The 22295-nt window shown below is 46.7% G+C and overlaps 1 protein-coding gene across 6 annotated transcripts in view; it reads left to right on the top strand.

Annotated features, from left to right (window-relative positions):
* The window catches only part of trrap (transformation/transcription domain-associated protein), an 89755-nt gene extending 69539 nt beyond the window's left edge, over positions 1-20216 (top strand). For all 6 annotated transcript variants that reach the window (XM_082970503.1, XM_082970501.1, XM_045710319.2 and 3 more), the window contains 8 exons: positions 194-393; positions 1492-1753; positions 5180-5405; positions 5508-5725; positions 11099-11283; positions 13481-13684; positions 17241-17435; positions 18432-20216. In XM_082970503.1, coding sequence (XP_082826629.1) covers positions 194-393; positions 1492-1753; positions 5180-5405; positions 5508-5725; positions 11099-11283; positions 13481-13684; positions 17241-17435; positions 18432-18716 — 1775 coding nt within the window. In that variant the 3' untranslated portion in view covers positions 18717-20216. The remainder of the gene's footprint in view (positions 1-193; positions 394-1491; positions 1754-5179; positions 5406-5507; positions 5726-11098; positions 11284-13480; positions 13685-17240; positions 17436-18431) is intronic.
* Positions 20217-22295: the final 2079 nt, after the last annotated feature.

The following is a 22295-nucleotide window of genomic DNA, read 5'->3' as shown; positions in this document are numbered from 1 at the left end:
TTTGCAGGCTTTGAAGTGCATTTTAGAACTCATCAATGTCTTTTTGTCTCCTAACGCCTTTTATTTTATCTACACTCTCTCCTTTTCTCTTCTCTCTCCTCATCTTTCTCACATCACTACCCCTCGATTCTGCCTCCACTGTCTTCACACCTCGTTATTCTCTCTCCCCACCTCTTCCTCCTCTCCTCTCTAGACTCGGGCCAGCAGCAGCCCAGTTCGGTGGGGGCCCAGACCCACTCGGCGTCAGACCCGGGCCCCATCAGGGCCACGGCCCCTATGTGGCGCTGCAGCAGGATCATGCACATGCAGAGAGAGCTGCACCCCACCCTGCTCTCCTCTCTGGAGGGCATTGTGGACCAGATGGTCTGGTTCAGAGAGAACTGGCACGAAGAGGTGAGGCAGGGGCACCTGGTCACCTGGGATGGTGGTGAGGGGGGGTGTGTGTGTGTGTGTGTGTGTGTGTGTTAGAGGACTGTGTTAGTCAGCGACCCATGAATCCGTCATCCTCCTGAGTATTTATTTATATTCTACTCAGAAATGCAACAGACAGACAGGTGCAGACTGGCCCCCGTAGAGACATTTCTAAACAAATTCTTCTTTTTTGGAAATAGTACGTTAACCGCCAGGTTTAACCACAGTTCAGTTCCCTGGCCACTGGTTTAAACTAGACAACTCTGCATCAACCTCCAACTCCTTCCCTGTGTCCACACAACTCTCCCTCCTCTCCTCTGGCTCTCTTCTCAACACTGTATGACTGAGTACACACACACGCACAGAGCTGCTCACTTCCTGTCCTCCTACACACCCAGGCACTCATCTGTCATCCTCTTTTCCACCACTAACATTAGGCACATCTGTTCAGTCCGGTGCTCCTCTCTACCTGAGTAGTCTAAAGCCCTGTTGAAGGAAGGGCTCTGTCATGTTTCTGACATGATGAAGCTAAACTGCGACTTTTCCATCCAACCTCCAACACAGCGTGCTTGCAGATTAGAAAATGGAAATGACTGTCAGTGAACGCAACATTTACACAGAGGATTAACTCTTTTTTTTAAAAACACTTTCTGGAATCACTCCCTCATCTACAACACTATATCCTACCCCCCTATAGAAATGTCAGTCAAGGTTTCAATAAACCGGGAGAGAGCTGACATAACACAAGCTTCCAAATGCAACTCGGCGGTGCTGCAAAGTGCTTTAGCCATGCTGCGTGGGAGAGGGGGGTAGTAGTGTCTGCGCTCGAGGGGCTCACAGAAGGCGCAGCGCTGCAGTCCGTTCCATTGGTTAAACCTGGACAGAGGAATGCCATGGGAACAACCTGACCTGGATGCACCTGCCTGGGGAGAGGAGTTTTCAGTAGGGGGGAACTATTGGAAAAGGAGGGAGGGTTGGCGGATTAAGGGAGTATGGTGAGCTTATGGGTGGCATTTTTAGGGTCACAGTGTATTAAACATGTTCATGATCAATCTCTTCTTCCCCCCCCTTCCCGTTCAGGTCCTGAGACAGCTCCAGCAGGGTCTGTTTAAGTGCTACTCGGTGGCGTTCGAGAAGAGCGGCGCCGTGTCGGACGCCAAGATCACGCCGCACACGCTGAACTTCGTCAAGAAGCTGGTGAGCACTTTTGGCGTGGGGCTGGAGAACGTCTCCAACGTTTCCACCATGTTCTCCAGCGCGGCGTCCGAGTCGCTCGCCCGCCGAGCCCAGGCCACCGCTCAGGACCCGGTCTTCCAGAAGATGAAGGGACAGTTCACCACAGGTACACACTGCTCTAACCTCATGTAGTTTGTCGCTTCTGCTAGGTTAATTATTTCCCTGTTATTGATTTTATTTTTAAGAAATATAACTCGCTTTTGGAATCTTACCAACAGTGTTGACCCATAGGAGTCTAGGGGTAAATCTCAAATCACCCCCTATTCCTTATGCAGTGCTCCGTCTCATTCTAGCCGTAGCCAGACATAACCAAGCTGCCAGATGTAGCCACGCTGTGTGCATCAGCAGGCCAGGGTTATTTTTCACCAGGCAGAAACAACAGAACAGTGATGTTCCGGAACGTAATTGGGGCTTCTGAACCAGATGATTTGATTTAATGGAGGGCTGACGTGTGTGTGTGTGTGTGTGTGTGTGTGTGTGTGTGTGTGTGTGTGTGTGTGTGTGTGTGTGTGTGTGTGTGTTGCTGGGCTGGTTTGGGGTGTTGATTACACAGGCATTACACAGCTCTGCTAATCCAACCCACCGACTTGCCCTCCAGGCCTGTTTAGCGGTCATTTGGGTACATACAGGCACAGCATGTGGAGAAGAACTAAACCCTGCTTACTGCTACTGGAGCTCCAATGAGAGTTCAATTTGAACTGAAGGATGTTTAATAGCAGTAAGAGAAACTATTTGAAAAACTTTTTTATTATTGTGGCCATTGTATTTGACCTCAGCAACTGTTGTAACTAAAATCATCAGCCTACCACATACTGCTTTCATAACAATACCTTGAACAGTTATGCAGACGTTAAATTGAATCATGAAGCGGTCCGTTTATCTCTCGTATGCATGTATTTGTGCATGTTAGTCAGCGACCCATGAGACAGACACTCATCCTTCTTTATTTATATTCTACTTAGGAATGCAACAGACAGACAGGTGCAGACTGGCCCCCGTAGAGACACTTCTAAAAAACAAATTCTTCTTTTTTGGAAATAGTACGTTAACCACCAGGTTTAACCACAGTTCAGTTCCCTGGCCACTGGTTTAAACTAGACAACTCTGCATCAACCTCCAACTCCTTCCCTGTGTCCACACAACTCTCCCTCCTCTCCTCTGGCTCTCTTCTCAACACTGTATGACTGAGTACACACACACACAGAGCTGCTCACTTCCTGTCCTCCCTCGGTTCCCCTCTTTTCCTCTTCTGTTTTCCCCTCCACCAGACTGGAGAGGCTAGCTGAGCTAATGTGTCTGGCTAAGGTACTGCATTTTGACTGGGCAGGGAGAGGGAGAGAGGGCCAGAGAATAGAGAGCGAGAGAATGAAAATAAAATACAAAAGAGGGAAAGATAATTGAGTAATGGAGAAATTGAAAATTAGGAACACGAGCCTGAGAGAAATGGAAAGCGGTAGAAGGGGAGCGTGTGGCATTCATTCATGTTACCAGATGTGTGGGTACTGGGTGCCAGCTGTGTTGGCTCGGCCAGGCGTCACCGGAGCTCCGACTCACAGGGTGCCTGCCAGGCGACCGGCCGTCGCTCCCCAGCTGTGCCCACGCCAACCGAGCGCCGCAGAGAAACCCGACAAGCCTCCGGAGCGGAACAAACAGGGTTTACAGCCCCGCACTTCTGCTGCTGCCGAGCAGCCAACCTCGCCGCGTTACCCGCTCCCTCCCTCGCTTTCCCTGGGTTTGTGGGCCGGAAAATCTGTGTTTATGTGCGCACACATAACATTAGTCAGAGGGGACTGGGGGGGGCAGCATTCAAATCCAATTATGGGGAATGCTCTTTGCATGAGGTACTGTTTTATAAACGGATTCACTCCAAAGCTCTACTTGTCAGAACCCTGGAAAAAATATTTTCAATAACTTCGCTGTTCACAGCAGCCAGCGCATGTTTTCACCTGCAATGTTTTCACCTGTCTCTGTCAGACTCTCAAACTACAGTACATTGGCCACATCGCATGTGAATGCTCTTGACTCTTTCAAACTATTTTCACACTGAAGTAACTGTTTTCTGTAAAAGGACATTTTACTTGGCTATGAGAAACACGCTGATAGGATTGTCTTATTTTGTCTGATGGTTTGTGCAGGTGAACATACAGGAATAAGTCTCCCTGCACTGAATCTACCGGACTCTCAACACATCTTCTATTTTTATCAATAACAAATATAGCAGTTCAACACACAATCACACCAGTAGCCTTCTGCACCGCTGTTGTTGTTGTATGAGACTGATTGGCTCTGAGGTCCAGTCAGCCAACCAGTGGTCATCCAGCCGTTACATCTATAGCTGAACAAACCACTGAGTATAACTCACCTGAGACTTCCTGCTGCTGCGATAAAGTCTAGGGGCTATTTATAGAGACGGACCACCGACCACTGTGGTTCTCTGGTTATGAGGGGAGGGGGGGGAGATGGAGAGGGGGCAGAGAGGGAGAGGGCAGTGAAAGAGGGAGAGTTACATGCCTCCTAGTGTTCCAGTCTCCAGTCAGGGAGAAGGTAGCTGTTTTAGGAGACTATGGATCAGAGAGAAGGGGGCTTGTTGTTCACAGAAGCATGAGATGACTGATCAGCGGTCAGAGAAAAAAGGGGCTAAAATAGCCCTCCTTACTTCTGCTCTGACTCAGTTTCCACTATATGGCCAAGCTCCAATGTGTCAAAATGTGTTCTTTTCTGCTCTCTTATTATTTCTTATTTTTACCTACCTTTTTACTTCACAAAACAATTGAGACAGTAATGAATTCTTGTAAAATAAAGACAGCCACAGTTCATGTATTCTATTTGTAGGTTATATATACTTTTATGCTGCTGAATCATTGGCAATTCAACAAGACTAGCCTAATTCACCGTTTCCCCTAGGCTAGCAAACAGCAGGCAGGTAAAATGGATGCTACGAAGGAACATTGGATTTTTTAAAAGGTTTATTTGAAGTGTAAGAGTTCACTCAGAAAGGGGGTTTGAAATGGCAAGGCCTTTCATTCTCTGATACACTTTCATGGTTTCATTACAGCAAGCAGAGCACAACAGGCTTGTAATAATGGAGCAGGTTTGTACCTGCTTGATAAAGATGTCCTGGGGTCATCACCGTGGCTCCCCTTCTGCTTGCACCTTTTGTTCTACCGCTCCCTCCCAAGAATATGCACAATGTCAGTTGTGACTTGAATATGAAATGTAAACCCTTGTGATTATATCAGTAGACTAGCTCCATGGGGGACTGGGTGGAAAACGCTTATTTCTGCCTCTTACGCATTGGTTCTTTTCAGTCTCAGCTTTGCTGTCATTGGTCATTTATCTTATTGCCTTATATCCATCCGTCGAAAATCAAAAATTGTTAGATTATCTTTGACCCTTAATAGATAAACCATTTGAACCCATACTTTGAATTTCATAGTTGTCCGTCTAGGCTTTGGTGTTGGCTTCCTTCTATTCTAACAGTGTCTACCTCCACTTAATAATAACCTCCTGCTGGTCATCTGTCTCCATGCAGACTTTGACTTCAGCGTGCCTGGCTCCATGAAGCTCCACAACCTCATCTCTAAGCTCAAGAAGTGGATCAAGATCCTGGAGGCCAAGACCAAGCAGCTGCCCAAGTTCTTCCTGATCGAGGAGAAGTGCCGCTTCCTCAGCAACTTCTCAGCCCAGACCGCCGAGGTGGAGATCCCTGGGGAGTTCCTCATGCCCAAACCCACACACTATTACATCAAGATCGCACGGTGAGGAGGGTACACGTGTATATAGAGAGAGCGCGTGCACACACAAGTGTTACACATCCATTACCTCCAGGTACCAACTGTGTGTCTGTGCGTTTCCTTCAGGTTCATGCCCAGAGTGGAGATAGTCCAGAAACACAACACGGCAGCACGACGTCTCTACATCAGAGGTCACAACGGGAAGATCTACCCCTACCTGGTGATGAACGATGCCTGTCTGACTGAGTCTCGCAGGGAGGAGAGGGTCCTGCAGCTACTGAGGCTGCTCAACCCCTGTCTGGAGAAGAGGAAGGAGACCACCAAGAGACACCTCTTCTTTACTGGTATGACACACACTGGGCTAGCTCTCGCCACCGTCTCTAGTCTCAGACCACCAAGAGAAACACATTATTCCTGGGACAACTCTCTGGACTATTGTTTTACATCTTCTGGTCTTCCCTTTCCTCTCTGACTCTCCTCTTTCATATATCACTCTACAGGTCTGTCTGGTCTTCCCTTTCCTGTCTCTCTCCTCTTTCATATATCACTCTACAGGTCTGTCTGGTCTTCCCTTTCCTGTCTCTCTCCTCTTTCATATATCACTCTACAGGTCTGTCTGGTCTTTCCTTCCCTTTCCTGTCTCTCTCCTCTTTCATATATCACTCTACAGGTCTGTCTGGTCTTTCCTTCCCTTTCCTGTCTCTCTCCTCTTTCATATATCACTCTACAGGTCTGTCTGGTCTTTCCTTTCCTTTCCTGTCTCTCTCCTCTTTCATATATCACTCTACAGGTCTGTCTGGTCTTTCCTTTCCTGTCTCTCTCCTCTTTCATATATCACTCTACAGGTCTGTCTGGTCTTTCCTTTCCTGTCTCTCTCCTCTTTCATATATCACTCTACAGGTCTGTCTGGTCTTTCCTTTCCTGTCTCTCTCCTCTTTCATATATCACTCTACAGGTCTGTCTGGTCTTTCCTTCCCTTTCCTGTCTCTCTCCTCTTTCATATATCACTCTACAGGTCTGTCTGGTCTTCCCTTCCCTTTCCTGTCTCTCTCCTCTTTCATATATCACTCTACAGGTCTGTCTGGTCTTTCCTTCCCTGTCTCTCTCCTCTTTCATATATCACTCTACAGGTCTGTCTGGTCTTTCCTTCCCTTTCCTGTCTCTCTCCTCTTTCATATATCACTCTACAGGTCTGTCTGGTCTTTCCTTCCCTTTCCTGTCTCTCTCCTCTTTCATATATCACTCTACAGGTCTGTCTGGTCTTTCCTTCCCTTTCCTGTCTCTCTCCTCTTTCATATATCACTCTACAGGTCTGTCTGGTCTTTCCTTCCCTTTCCTGTCTCTCTCCTCTTTCATATATCACTCTACAGGTCTGTCTGGTCTTTCCTTCCCTTTCCTGTCTCTCTCCTCTTTCATATATCACTCTACAGGTCTGTCTGGTCTTTCCTTCCCTTTCCTGTCTCTCTCCTCTTTCATATATCACTCTACAGGTCTGTCTGGTCTTTCCTTCCCTTTCCTGTCTCTCTCCTCTTTCATATATCACTCTACAGGTCTGTCTGGTCTTTCCTTCCCTTTCCTGTCTCTCTCCTCTTTCATATATCACTCTACAGGTCTGTCTGGTCTTTCCTTCCCTTTCCTGTCTCTCTCCTCTTTCATATATCACTCTACAGGTCTGTCTGGTCTTTCCTTCCCTTTCCTGTCTCTCTCCTCTTTCATATATCACTCTACAGGTCTGTCTGGTCTTTCCTTCCCTTTCCTGTCTCTCTCCTCTTTCATATATCACTCTACAGGTCTGTCTGGTCTTTCCTTCCCTTTCCTGTCTCTCTCCTCTTTCATATATCACTCTACAGGTCTGTCTGGTCTTTCCTTCCCTTTCCTGTCTCTCTCCTCTTTCATATATCACTCTACAGGTCTGTCTGGTCTTTCCTTCCCTTTCCTGTCTCTCTCCTCTTTCATATATCACTCTACAGGTCTGTCTGGTCTTTCCTTCCCTTTCCTGTCTCTCTCCTCTTTCATATATCACTCTACAGGTCTGTCTGGTCTTTCCTTCCCTTTCCTGTCTCTCTCCTCTTTCATATATCACTCTACAGGTCTGTCTGGTCTTCCCTTTCCTGTCTCTCTCCTCTTTCATATATCACTCTACAGGTCTGTCTGGTCTTTCCTTCCCTTTCCTGTCTCTCTCCTCTTTCATATATCACTCTACAGGTCTGTCTGGTCTTTCCTTCCCTTTCCTGTCTCTCTCCTCTTTCATATATCACTCTACAGGTCTGTCTGGTCTTTCCTTCCCTTTCCTGTCTCTCTCCTCTTTCATATATCACTCTACAGGTCTGTCTGGTCTTTCCTTCCCTTTCCTGTCTCTCTCCTCTTTCATATATCACTCTACAGGTCTGTCTGGTCTTTCCTTTCCTTTCCTGTCTCTCTCCTCTTTCATGTATCACTCTACAGGTCTGTCTGGTCTTTCCTTTCCTTTCCTTTCCTGTCTCTCTCCTCTTTCATGTATCACTCTACAGGTCTGTCTGGTCTTTCCTTCCCTTTCCTGTCTCTCTCCTCTTTCATATATCACTCTACAGGTCTGTCTGGTCTTTCCTTCCCTTTCCTGTCTCTCTCCTCTTTCATATATCACTCTACAGGTCTGTCTGGTCTTTCCTTCCCTTTCCTGTCTCTCTCCTCTTTCATATATCACTCTACAGGTCTGTCTGGTCTTTCCTTCCCTTTCCTGTCTCTCTCCTCTTTCATATATCACTCTACAGGTCTGTCTGGTCTTTCCTTCCCTTTCCTGTCTCTCTCCTCTTTCATATATCACTCTACAGGTCTGTCTGGTCTTTCCTTCCCTTTCCTGTCTCTCTCCTCTTTCATATATCACTCTACAGGTCTGTCTGGTCTTCCCTTCCCTTTCCTGTCTCTCTCCTCTTTCATATATCACTCTACAGGTCTGTCTGGTCTTTCCTTCCCTTTCCTGTCTCTCTCCTCTTTCATATATCACTCTACAGGTCTGTCTGGTCTTTCCTTCCCTTTCCTGTCTCTCTCCTCTTTCATATATCACTCTACAGGTCTGTCTGGTCTTTCCTTCCCTTTCCTGTCTCTCTCCTCTTTCATATATCACTCTACAGGTCTGTCTGGTCTTTCCTTCCCTTTCCTGTCTCTCTCCTCTTTCATATATCACTCTACAGGTCTGTCTGGTCTTTCCTTCCCTTTCCTGTCTCTCTCCTCTTTCATATATCACTCTACAGGTCTGTCTGGTCTTTCCTTCCCTTTCCTGTCTCTCTCCTCTTTCATATATCACTCTACAGGTCTGTCTGGTCTTTCCTTTCCTTTCCTGTCTCTCTCCTCTTTCATATATCACTCTACAGGTCTGTCTGGTCTTTCCTTTCCTTTCCTGTCTCTCTCCTCTTTCATATATCACTCTACAGGTCTGTCTGGTCTTTCCTTCCCTTTCCTGTCTCTCTCCTCTTTCATATATCACTCTACAGGTCTGTCTGGTCTTTCCTTCCCTTTCCTGTCTCTCTCCTCTTTCATATATCACTCTACAGGTCTGTCTGGTCTTTCCTTCCCTTTCCTGTCTCTCTCCTCTTTCATATATCACTCTACAGGTCTGTCTGGTCTTTCCTTCCCTTTCCTGTCTCTCTCCTCTTTCATATATCACTCTACAGGTCTGTCTGGTCTTTCCTTCCCTTTCCTGTCTCTCTCCTCTTTCATATATCACTCTACAGGTCTGTCTGGTCTTTCCTTCCCTTTCCTGTCTCTCTCCTCTTTCATATATCACTCTACAGGTCTGTCTGGTCTTTCCTTCCCTTTCCTGTCTCTCTCCTCTTTCATATATCACTCTACAGGTCTGTCTGGTCTTTCCTTCCCTTTCCTGTCTCTCTCCTCTTTCATATATCACTCTACAGGTCTGTCTGGTCTTTCCTTCCCTTTCCTGTCTCTCTCCTCTTTCATATATCACTCTACAGGTCTGTCTGGTCTTTCCTTCCCTTTCCTGTCTCTCTCCTCTTTCATATATCACTCTACAGGTCTGTCTGGGCTATCTGTTTCTCTCATTTTCTTCTTGTCAGTTTTTTTGACAGGCAGTCTAAAATCTCCTCTCTGTGTATCTTGGGCTCTCAACCCAGGAATAGAGAATTCAAGGAGCGAGTAGAAATGTCAAGTGTAGCTCAGTCTAAACTGTTTTTCCAAGGGCATGTCTATACAGTCCGATAAGGCAGGCGGGTGATGTTTAAATCCTAGCAACCTCTTTAGCTGTACTGTACATGCGGTTTTCTTTCAAGAAAAATATGGCAGAGGAGCGAGGAATGGGAGAAATGAAATTGAGGTGAATTGTCGACATGTGTCAGGGCAGAGAATTTGTCAGTGAGTGAATGAAATAAGATGCAAGGTTATTCCCACGGGAGGCTGGCTGGGAGATTGAATCTAAATTGCCTTTCTGTGATTGACTTATCAGTATTGTGGTGAACCACTTCCAGGTCAGAGGTCAAGGGCATCCTCATAAGGGGGCTACATTCTTCTGGTCTGATGACCTAAAGAAGTGCATTTCAAAATAGAATAAGAGGGCTCATGTCTTTCCTCTCATCTGCTCTGATCTAAAGAGAGAGACATTGGAGCAACTGAGTGTTCAAAACTTTAGGAACACCTTCCCAATATTTAGTTGCACAACCCCTTTTCCCCTCAGAACAGCCTCAATTCATCAGGGCATGGACTCTACAAGGTGTCTGAAAAGCGTTCCACAGGGATACCGGCCCATGTTGACTCCAATGCTTCCCACAGTTGTGTGAAGTTGGCTGGATGTCCTTTGGGTGGTGGACCATTCTTGTTAAACAAGGGAAACTGTTGTGTGAAAAACCCAGCAGCGGTGCAGTTCTCGACACACTCAAACCGGTGTGCCTGGCACCTACTACCATACCCCGTTCAAAGGCACTCAACTTGTCTTGCCCATTCACCATCTGAATGGCACACATACACAATCCATGTCTCAAGGCTTAAAAATCCTTTAACCTGTGTCCTCCCCTTCATCTACACTGAAGTGGATTTAACAAGAGACAACAATAAGGGATCATAGCTTTCACCTGGATAGTCTGTCATGGAAAGAGCAGGTGTTCCTAATGTTTTGTACACCAGTGTTGATTAGGTAGATGGGTTATACATTAGAGGGGGATGGGAGAGACTCGCTCACTCTCTCTCACAATTCCATTGTATACACAATTTTCTTTCCTGTCCTCCCCCAGAGTTTTCCTTCCATCCAGATGTTTGCCCACTCTCCCTCTCAGCGGCTGATTGGGTTGTTTAAGAGGGAATGTGGACTTCTGTGGTCCCTCTACTCATTCCCTCTAAGTGAAATGGTAGTGTTCAGTTGGTGGTTGACCATGTTATGTAAATGTTTCCGTGGGTGTGATTATATTCCAGGTTCTGTCCTCTGAACCTCTACTAGTGTTACATTATGACCCACATGAGCCCTAAACCTCTTGTTGCCACATCTTAGGTTAGATATGTAGACCTGTTGTGCAGTGTTGGGTGTACTAGTTTACTTTCCACAGTGTATTGAAATGAAGATGGCTTGTTTTGCCTTAGAAAATGTAGATGTTTAGTATTGCAATGTTGTATTGAGGTGGCTTTCTCTCCCTCTCTCGTCCTCCAAGGTTAGGTTGTATACAGTGTATTGATGTGTGTAATCAGTTTACCATGTTATTAAATTGTGCTTACTCTCCCCCTTCCTATCTCTCCAGTCCCCAGGGTGGTAGCTGTGTCTCCTCAGATGCGTCTGGTAGAGGACAACCCATCATCTCTGTCTCTGGTGGAGATCTATAAGCAACGCTGTGCCAAGAAAGGCATTGAGCACGACAACCCCATCTCACGCTACTATGACCGCCTGGCTACTGTACAGGCTAGAGGAACACAGGCCAGCCACCAGGTACTGTCTAGAACATACGCATGGAGACACATACACTATGACCGCCTGGCTACTGTACAGGCTAGAGGAACACAGGCCAGCCACCAGGTACTGTCTAGAACATACGCATGGAGACACACACACTATGACCGCCTGGCTACTGTACAGGCTAGAGGAACACAGGCCAGCCACCAGGTACTGTCTAGAACATACGCATGGAGACACATACACTATGACCGCCTGGCTACTGTACAGGCTAGAGGAACACAGGCCAGCCACCAGGTACTGTCTAGAACATACGCATGGAGACACATACACTATGACCGCCTGGCTACTGTACAGGCTAGAGGAACACAGGCCAGCCACCAGGTACTGTCTAGAACATACGCATGGAGACACATACACTATGACCGCCTGGCTACTGTACAGGCTAGAGGAACACAGGCCAGCCACCAGGTACTGTCTAGAACATACGCATGGAGACACATACACTATGACCGCCTGGCTACTGTACAGGCTAGAGGAACACAGGCCAGCCACCAGGTACTGTCTAGAACATACGCATGGAGACACACACACTATGACCGCCTGGCTACTGTACAGGCTAGAGGAACACAGGCCAGCCACCAGGTACTGTCTAGAACATACGCATGGAGACACATACACTATGACCGCCTGGCTACTGTACAGGCTAGAGGAACACAGGCCAGCCACCAGGTACTGTCCAGAACATACGCATGGAGACACATACACTATGACCGCCTGGCTACTGTACAGGCTAGAGGAACACAGGCCAGCCACCAGGTACTGTCTAGAACATACGCATGGAGACACATACACTATGACCGCCTGGCTACTGTACAGGCTAGAGGAACACAGGCCAGCCACCAGGTACTGTCTAGAACATACGCATGGAGACACACACACACTATGACCGCCTGGCTACTGTACAGGCTAGAGGAACACAGGCCAGCCACCAGGTACTGTCTAGAACATACGCATGGAGACACATACACTATGACCGCCTGGCTACTGTACAGGCTAGAGGAACACAGGCCAGCCACCAGGTACTGTCTAGAACATACGCATGGAGACACACACACTATGACCGCCTGGCTACTGTACAGGCTAGAGGAACACAGGCCAGCCACCAGGTACTGTCTAGAACATACGCATGGAGACACATACACTATGACCGCCTGGCTACTGTACAGGCTAGAGGAACACAGGCCAGCCACCAGGTACTGTCTAGAACATACGCATGGAGACACATACACTATGACCGCCTGGCTACTGTACAGGCTAGAGGAACACAGGCCAGCCACCAGGTACTGTCTAGAACATACGCATGGAGACACATACACTATGACCGCCTGGCTACTGTACAGGCTAGAGGAACACAGGCCAGCCACCAGGTACTGTCTAGAACATACGCATGGAGACACACACACTATGACCGCCTGGCTACTGTACAGGCTAGAGGAACACAGGCCAGCCACCAGGTACTGTCTAGAACATACGCATGGAGACACACACACTATGACCGCCTGGCTACTGTACAGGCTAGAGGAACACAGGCCAGCCACCAGGTACTGTCTAGAACATACGCATGGAGACACATATACTATGACCGCCTGGCTACTGTACAGGCTAGAGGAACACAGGCCAGCCACCAGGTACTGTCTAGAACATACGCATGGAGACACATACACTATGACCGCCTGGCTACTGTACAGGCTAGAGGAACACAGGCCAGCCACCAGGTACTGTCTAGAACATACGCATGGAGACACATACACTATGACCGCCTGGCTACTGTACAGGCTAGAGGAACACAGGCCAGCCACCAGGTACTGTCTAGAACATACGCATGGAGACACATACACTATGACCGCCTGGCTACTGTACAGGCTAGAGGAACACAGGCCAGCCACCAGGTACTGTCTAGAACATACGCATGGAGACACACACACACTATGACCGCCTGGCTACTGTACAGGCTAGAGGAACACAGGCCAGCCACCAGGTACTGTCTAGAACATACGCATGGAGACACATACACTATGACCGCCTGGCTACTGTACAGGCTAGAGGAACACAGGCCAGCCACCAGGTACTGTCTAGAACATACGCATGGAGACACATACACTATGACCGCCTGGCTACTGTACAGGCTAGAGGAACACACTCTGACTCTAACCTCCCCTGTCCCCACCAGGTGCTGCGTGACATTCTGAAGGAGGTGCAGGGGAACATGGTACCTCGCAGCATGCTGAGGGAGTGGGCGTTACACACCTTCCCCAACGCTACAGACTACTGGACCTTCAGAAAGATGTTCACCATCCAGCTGTCTCTCATCGGCCTGGCTGAATTCATGTTACACCTCAACCGCCTCAACCCTGAGATGCTGCAGATAGCACAGGTAGGGGGAGAGAGACGAGCACACACACACACACACACACACACCTGGACATACACACACACCTGGACACACACACACACCTGGACACACACACACACCTGGACATACACACACACACCTGGACATACACACACACACCTGGACATACACACACACACCTGGACACACACACACACCTGGACATACACACACACACCTGGACATACACACACACACCTGGACATACACACACACCTGGACATACACACACACCTGGACATACACACACACACCTGGACATACACACACACACACCTGGACATACACACACACACACCTGGACATACACACACACACACCTGGACACACACACACACCTGGACATACACACACACACCTGGACATACACACACACACCTGGACACACACACACACCTGGACATACACACACACACACACCTGGACATACACACAGAGACTCGTGCATGCACACACACTAGGGCTGGGTGACATTGCCAAAATATCATATCACGATTTTTCAAATGTTTATGGTATTTTATGTTTTTTAATAATAAGAGTTCTGAAAATGCTTTATGGGTAGTTCATGACCCCAGGGTGGCAACACATGCATTCTAAATGATTTCAATGGGTCTTTCTCCATTCTGATTGTTTTATACTGTTCAATCCAACTTCAAACAACAATCATTTTCATCAATTTCTGCATTTCTTGCATGTTTGTGTTCATTTCCACACTGCCACGCATTGCTGCATGATATTGGCAGAAAACCTAGGCCTAGTTAATTGGTGAACTGTTGGAGTCATAGACATATAATGATAAACTATAGTTTATATATAGTGGGAAGCACCTTGATACATTGTTTTGACATGACAGCTAATTAATAAGCCAGGGAGGAATTATTGAGAGGGTAGGAAGCAAAGTGTTGGTCAGTGTTTCCAGGGGACCCTAATTTGATGTTACATTACATGTTTTCTTACCTTATGTAGCTAGCGAACATTCATGCTTCGCCTAATCCTCTCTGATTTAGAAGATGGTGTGATTGAGCAACTGCTCTCCTTGAGTGACAGGGGCAGGGCAGGGCATGCAGCAGGAGAGGAAGAAAGACGACTCGAGTAGCAAACAGCGTTAACTATAAAAACGGACATTACATTCGCTGGAGTTGCGTATCACATTTTTACAAACCAAACATTGAAATACCGTTATGGAAGGTAAAGTCAAAAAAGTAAAACTGGTCCGTGCATTTCTCCCGGTATATAGTAAAATATGGTTTACCGCCCAACCCTAACACACACACAGATAAACGCATACTCACACTCATAAAAGCATGCACACACACCTAACCCAGCCAAGGACACATGGCGAAGGGAATTTGAAGCAGTCTGTCAAAGGAGGATTCATGTCTAGGAGACTAATTCAGTATGGAGATGTTCCTGCTAGACCCTTAGATTCATTAGAGATGAGCTCTGACTGGTAATATGCATGACTTCCTCTCTATGACATCAATGCAGCCCTGTCAGTCAGTGAGCCTCTATGGGACGATGCTGTTTTGACAGTCTTATTCCAACTCTTTGCTCTGCTATCAGAGACCATTCAATATAAAGAGCCAGAGTGTGTGTGTCGCACCAGAGCAGTGGTACACACACACACACACACACACACACACACACACGCGCGCGCGCGGTCCTTTCGGAGAGCAGAGAGTATATCTCTGAAAGTCATTATTGAAGATGATTGTGTGGAACAGACGGACAGCCTCCTCTCCTTTCCCCTCTCCTCTTCTATGATCTGCTGACAGGCGTTCCACTGGGCAGCTAAGCGGCCGCATTAAGCCCCCTCTCTGCCTGTTCCACGCCATAGATCCCATTAGACACAGGCAGGATTACACACGCGCACGCGCACTAGCACATCAAGGACATTACTGACATGTGTAACCACTAGCCTAGCCCCAATAAACACCCCAATAACCCCATATTTTACCCCTAGAATAGCCAACTTTTCTAACATAGTGCATTGAGATGGTTTGGCCTCTGCATGCCCCCATCCTCAGAGTATGGATTGTAATGTCACCTCCCTCGTATTGTGTTGACTCAGTCTATTGATACAGCGTCAAAGTGGATTAGCAGTCACCTGTTAATGTGTTATTATTCAGGACCCTGCCTCTGTCCGGAGCCAGAGGAGTTTCTCCCTGAGCTTCTCTGATCCTCCTGGGGTCTAGCATCTAACCCTGTTGGCTCAAGGCCATAGCTTTGAGAGACTGAAAAAAAACTCTAATGAAATGTGTTTGCCATAAAGCTGTCATAAGCACACTCCCTTTCTCCCATAAACAGCTTATCTTCCCAGAATGCTCTTTGCTCTTCATACATCATACGGGTCCCTCTTTACACAAACGCAGGCTTAAAGACAAAGTCCTGCTGTATATACTTAACTCGACAGAGAGAGTGATGGAGGGATTATGGATGTGCTTGGGGTGATATGTTGTTTTCTGGTGCTCTGTCTATGGCAGATCAATAAAAGCAGCCATTTTGTAGTTAAACACACGCACACTTTACTGGAAGGCAGCTGTATCCTGTCCATGGGTTCTATGAAGGAGTAACATGTCCATAGAGAATACCTCAGGAGAATGTTTATACATGACTTGTCTTGGTGATCGTACGCGGTGGAATCCAGACTGGAATCTACAGTGCATTCGGAAAGTTTTCAGACCCCTTGACTTTTTCCACATTTTGTTAGGTTACAGCCTTATTCTAAAATGGGTGAAATTGTCCCCCCCCCCCCCCCCCCCCTCATCAATCTACACACAATACCCCACAATGACAAAGAAAAATAAGGTTTTTAGATATTTGCAAATGTATTACATTTTTTGTTGTTGTTCAAATATCACATTTTACATCAGTATTCAGACCCTTTACTCAGTACTTTGTTGAAGCACCTTTGGCAGCGATTACAGCCTAGAGTCTTCTTGGTATGATGCTACAAGCTTGGCACACCTGTATTTGGGGAGTTTCTCTGCAGATCCGCTCAAGCTCTGTCAGGTTGGATGGGGAGCGTCGCTGCACAGCTATTTTTAGGTCTCTCCAGAGATGTTCGATCATGTTCAAGTCTGGGATCTGGCTGGGCCACTCAAGGACATTCAGAGATATGTCCCGAAGCCACTTCTGCGTTGTCTTGCCTGTGTGCTTAGGATTGTTGTCCTGTTAGACTGGGGCAAAGGTATACCTGAGGTCCTGAGCGCTCTGGAGCAGGTTTTCATCAAGGACTTTGCTCAATTAATCTTTCCCTCGATCCTGACAAGGCTCCCAGTCCCTGCTGCTGAAAAACATCCCCACAGCATGATGTTAAATCTGTTTCTTTCTTTGTCATTATGGGGTATTGTGTGTAGATTGACGAGGAAAATGTTTCATTTAATCCATTTTAGAATAAGGCTGTAACTTAACAAAACGTGGAAAAAGTCAAGGGGTTTGAATACTTTACGAATGCACTGTATGAGGCAATATCAGGAAGTGCACACACACACACACACACACTGATCCTAACCGTTCTACTTCTCTCCTCCAACAGGACACGGGGAAGCTGAATGTGTCTTACTTCCGCTTTGACATCAACGATGCCACTGGGGACCTGGACGCCAACCGGCCCGTGCCCTTCCGTCTGACGCCCAACATCTCAGAGTTCCTGACCACCATCGGCGTCTCTGGCCCCCTCACCGCCTCCATGATCGCTGTGGCACGCTGCTTTGCTCAACCCAACTTCAAGGTAGGCCCGACAACAAGCACACACCTGTTGCACAACAGCAAATGACTTTCATGGTTTGTTAGCTATGTTTATTGGACAAAAATAATGAACCGGCATATCACAGTTTAAATTAAAGCCATGGTTGGTGAGAATTGTCCTTTACAGCGGTACACCACTGCTGTGCACCGTGTAGAACTCACTGGTAGAACCATATACTTGAATTAAGTTTAGTGTGAGCGGACTCATTTCTCAATTCTTGTCTTAATTTAGACACTATAATTCTTGATGGATGTTATTCTGTGTGGGTGTTTTACATCCCACAAATGTAAACTTGGAGGGAAATTCACTGAGGCGTATCAAAACAAAAACAACAGCCTCAGTCCCAGCTGTGGCAGGAGGAGGGCTGTATATCTATGTTGGTCCTGTAATGATAGGGCAGCAGGCAGGCAGCTATATATCTATGTATAGCTACAGCCAGAGAGGAGAGGGGCTGCTTCCTTCAGGAGGTGAACAAACTGGGATGTTGCAGACAGGGACTTTTGGATGGAGGGCGTGCAGAGATGCACGCACACAGAGAGCTAGAGATACACACACACACACACACACACACACACACACACACAGCTAGAGACGTATCCCAGAGGCCACTGCTTTCTTTGGTGGGCGGGGTCGGAGCGGTGGTTACACACTTACTGGGAGAGGAGACGGTTGTTCTGACAATCAGGCCCTCAACGCACCATAAAGTGGAGAAGACCGAGTACCCAGCTAGGTGCTTAGCTAGTATTGTGGCCTCTATAGTTTATATGGCTGCTGTGTATAGCCCTACCCAACATGGTGAGTTAACAATACGAGGTGGTTTCAGTATGGCATGATCTCACAGTATCTCATGGTTCCTGAATTAGTATGAATTCATAGTTAGGTTCCTCAATGTTCCCATAAATAGTCTTACTAGAGCGCAAGATGCATTTTGCTGCTCCCCATCATTCTCTGTTCTCTCCTCTCCTTCTCCCCCACTAGGTGGACGGCATCCTGAAGGCGGTGCTCCGTGACGAGATCATCGCGTGGCACAAGAAGACCCAGGAGGACACGTCCATGCCCCTGTCCCCAGCAGGCCAGCCTGAGAACATGGACTCCCAGCAGCTAGTGTCCCTGGTGCAGAAGGCTGTGACGGCCATCATGACCAGGCTCCACAACCTGGCCCAGTTTGAGGGAGGTGAGTCAAAGGTCAACACCCTGGTGGCTGCTGCCAACAGCCTGGACAACCTCTGTCGCATGGACCCTGCCTGGCACCCCTGGCTATAAGGGGGGAGAGGAGATGCCTGGCAGCCCTGGTTGAGAGGGGGGAAAGATGAAGGCAATGGACATGATAACACCTATGAAATGAGGGGGTTCTAATGCACATTATAAACAGGGTGGTTCGAACCCTGGATGCTGATTGACAGACAGCCGTGGTATATCAGACCTTATACTACGGGTATGACAAAATATTTATTTTTACTGCCCTAATTATGTTGGTAACCAGTGTATAATAGCAATAAGGCACCTTGGGGGTTTGTGGCATATGTCCAATATACTGTACCGGGCTAAGGGCTGTATCCAAGTACTTCCCGTTGCGTCGTGCCTAAGAACTGCCCTAGCCGTGGTAATTTGGCCATATACCACACCCCCTCGGGCCTTATTGGTTATGCTGCTCACGCAACCATAAGATGTCATCATTGGCCACTGAATAGCGTGACAGGCGCCTTTCACTATTGAGCCACAGAAAAGAGGAAATCATAAGATGTAAACTGGAACTGAAGAAAATGCTTTTGTCATGTTAAAATGGTTCTGTCAGGTATTATTTTTGAAGAGGGCTTCCTGGTCTCAAGTTGAAAGGATGCAGCGATTTACTGTAGCAAGCAAACAAAGCAAGGGACCGATGTAGCGGAGTTGAGTGCTGCAGAACCAGTCGGGTACCCATGTTATCAGGAAATAGCCTGGTAAAACCAGCCTGGACGCGTTCAGTCTTGTTTAACCAGGCTAATCAGGAAACTCACTATGATGGAGAAACTAATTAAGGCACTCGAACCAAACGTAGTCTGACACATGTTTATTCTGCATCGCCTCTCTCTGTACTTGACTTACTGTGTTGTGTATATCATCCCTCCATGAAAATGGAACAGTAGAGGGAGTATTGGAGAAAGTACAGTACTGTTTTATAATGCTCATTTTGTGTCGAGGTCATATGATTTTCAGTTCACGTTGTTCTAGTCTCAACGAGTCTTTTCTAAGTTTACACGTTGACTCCAGTGAATCAACAACGCAATGTTAAAACTATTCAAAGTCCTTCTTTTTGAGTTTGTATCATTATTTAAATACCAAATTATGTATTTGACATTTTTATATATATCCCTAAAAAATGTAGAATATAATGCTCTTGTGAATAATTATGCTGTGACATTCCTTTTCACTGCCTGGAGTGTGTGTACTGTACAATGTCCGAGCTACTCAAAAGCCATTTTTACTTTAGGTTTTGGTTCTATTGCAGCTGTCAGAGGTCTAGATAAGGATTTTTTTTTTTAAGCTGATTGAATTCCCTTTAGCACAACTGTCTTGCACTCAAGCGTTCAGGTTCAAGACTCACACTGTACTCCGTAAGCAGTATCCATAAATGCAGCATGTCTGTAGTGGCCTATATGGGCTACACTGACCTGCGTTATCCCCCATTTTGTAAAGGTATAGTGCTTTTCGACCAACTGAAGGATTGTTACCTCCTGCCTTGTAAATATGCATTTTGTTTTAATAAAATGCTCTTTTAAATAATTTCCATTTTCTGGAGACCCTTGTTTGTGTGTCGCCATTCAATTTCACGGTAAAGAGAAACAAGTCCTGGATTTGAATTACATATCAACCCAGACAGTTACAATAGAGTTGATGAAATTACACTTCTTTCAGAAAAAAAGACCTTGTCTTACATTGCAGTCGCTACCTCTCACATTGCACACATCATGCTTGGCACAAAGGGAGATAAATCAATCGTGCCACACTTGGACAATGTTTTTTTTCTTCTTCTATTCCAAGTAAGTGAAAATGAAAAGCACTACATTTAGCTGGTCTGCAGTTTCAAGTAAATCCCTGTTAACATTTTGGCTGAAGGCTATGTGGTGACAGAATAACCTTGTTTGCCTTTTTTTATTTATTTTTTGTCCTCCTGCCTGGGCCCCCCCCAGGGGAAGACTACTGAGGTGGGGTCAGCCTCACCCCTGGTGACTGATTTATCCATGTCCGTATATCTCAGTATGGTCTACATTGAGTTATACTGTCAGCCTGCTCTCCACACTCATAAACCATGTCTTTAATACTGTAAATGTCTCTTTCTCTCGCTTAATCTCACTCTCTGTCATCCAACTTCTCTCTGTTGCAGCTCTCTCCCATCTCTCTCTCGCAGCTCACTGTCCCCATTTGTTGTTTGTCAGACTACCAACCTGCATTTAACAATGATACTTTATGGCTATCTGTTTGGCAGGTTAAAAACAAGTGGGCCTGAAGACTGCCACCCAGGCTACCATCACATCACATGGGGCCTCGCCAGAAAATGTCAAATATGACATCTGAAAGAAAGTACACCACCATGTACTGTATGTCCATATATAATGTTTCCCTTTCCAATGGCACGTAACAAACATCTAGGACACCCAGAATCCATTTCTCTCTAAACAATAGCATTTGAACTTGTGGGTGTCCTTATTGGCCTTTGTAGTTAAGGCATCCATTTCACGCCTCAGGTGTCTCTTCTGATATGAGGCTGGCAGTGAGATATGAAATTCAACAGCGCACACACACATCACAACAAAGAGATGTGTTGTATCCTGTGTGCTGTGTCCTGGCATGTGTCCCGGCCGGCCTAGGCGTCTGCTGATGTCTAGACTGATATCTGGGAAGAGGATGTGATTGATGCAGACCGGTGGGATTGAAGTGGGGAAGGAAGAAGAGGGAGGGAACGTGGTTGCTGGCACTGCCTGGGACTCTAAGGACACACTCAGTGGAATGGGACCTGTCAGGAAGAGGGATCAGAATTCCCTCTGCTGAATTATCCGCAACCTGACAATGGATGGGTGGATGGATAAAGCAAGAAAATAAAAAATGTTTTGTGCATCGTTAGATTATATATTAAAGAATTTTAACGTGTATATCATGAATATGAAATGTTATAATATTGCAAGTCAACATGTATTATAATAGTACAGCATTCTTACCCTTTATAGTTCACAGCATACTTACATTGTAGTAATTTAGCAGACACTCTTATCCAGAGCGACTTGTCAGCATGCTAACAGATACCCATAGACTTATTCAATGTGCTAACACTAGTTAGCATTGGCTCAGGAAACTACCTCAAACTTCCTTCATACTGGACAGAGACAGTATGGTATCCACGAGTTCATCTGACTCTGGGTAAGTGGATAACGGGCCTGTCTCTGTGTCCAGTAGAGTAGGCCAGTCAAGTTCTTCCACACTGATCTCGGCAAATCATTTCTACATGGACCTCGCTTTGTGCACAGGGGCATTGTCATGCTGAAACAGGAAAGGGCCTTCCCCAAACTCTTGCCACTAAGTTGGAAGCACAGAATCGTCTAGAATGTCATTGTATACTGTAGGGTTAAGATTTCCCTTCACTGGAACTAAGGGGGCCTAGCCCAAACCATGAAAAACAGCCCCAGACCATTATTCCTCCACCAAACTTTACAGTTGGCACTATGCATTGGGGCAGCTAGCATTCTCCTGGCATCCGCCAAACCCAGATTCGTCCGTCGGACTGCCAGATAGTGAAGCGTGAATCATCACTCCAGCGAACGCGTTTCCACTGCTCCAAAGTCCAATGGCGGCGAACTTTACACCACT

Source organism: Salmo salar, chromosome 28, assembly GCF_965601325.2.
Source record: "Salmo salar chromosome 28, fSalSal1, whole genome shotgun sequence".
Lineage (NCBI taxonomy): Eukaryota > Metazoa > Chordata > Actinopteri > Salmoniformes > Salmonidae > Salmo > Salmo salar.
The sequence above is the reverse complement of the archived record's forward strand: the minus strand, read 5'-3'. Positions and strand labels throughout refer to the sequence as shown.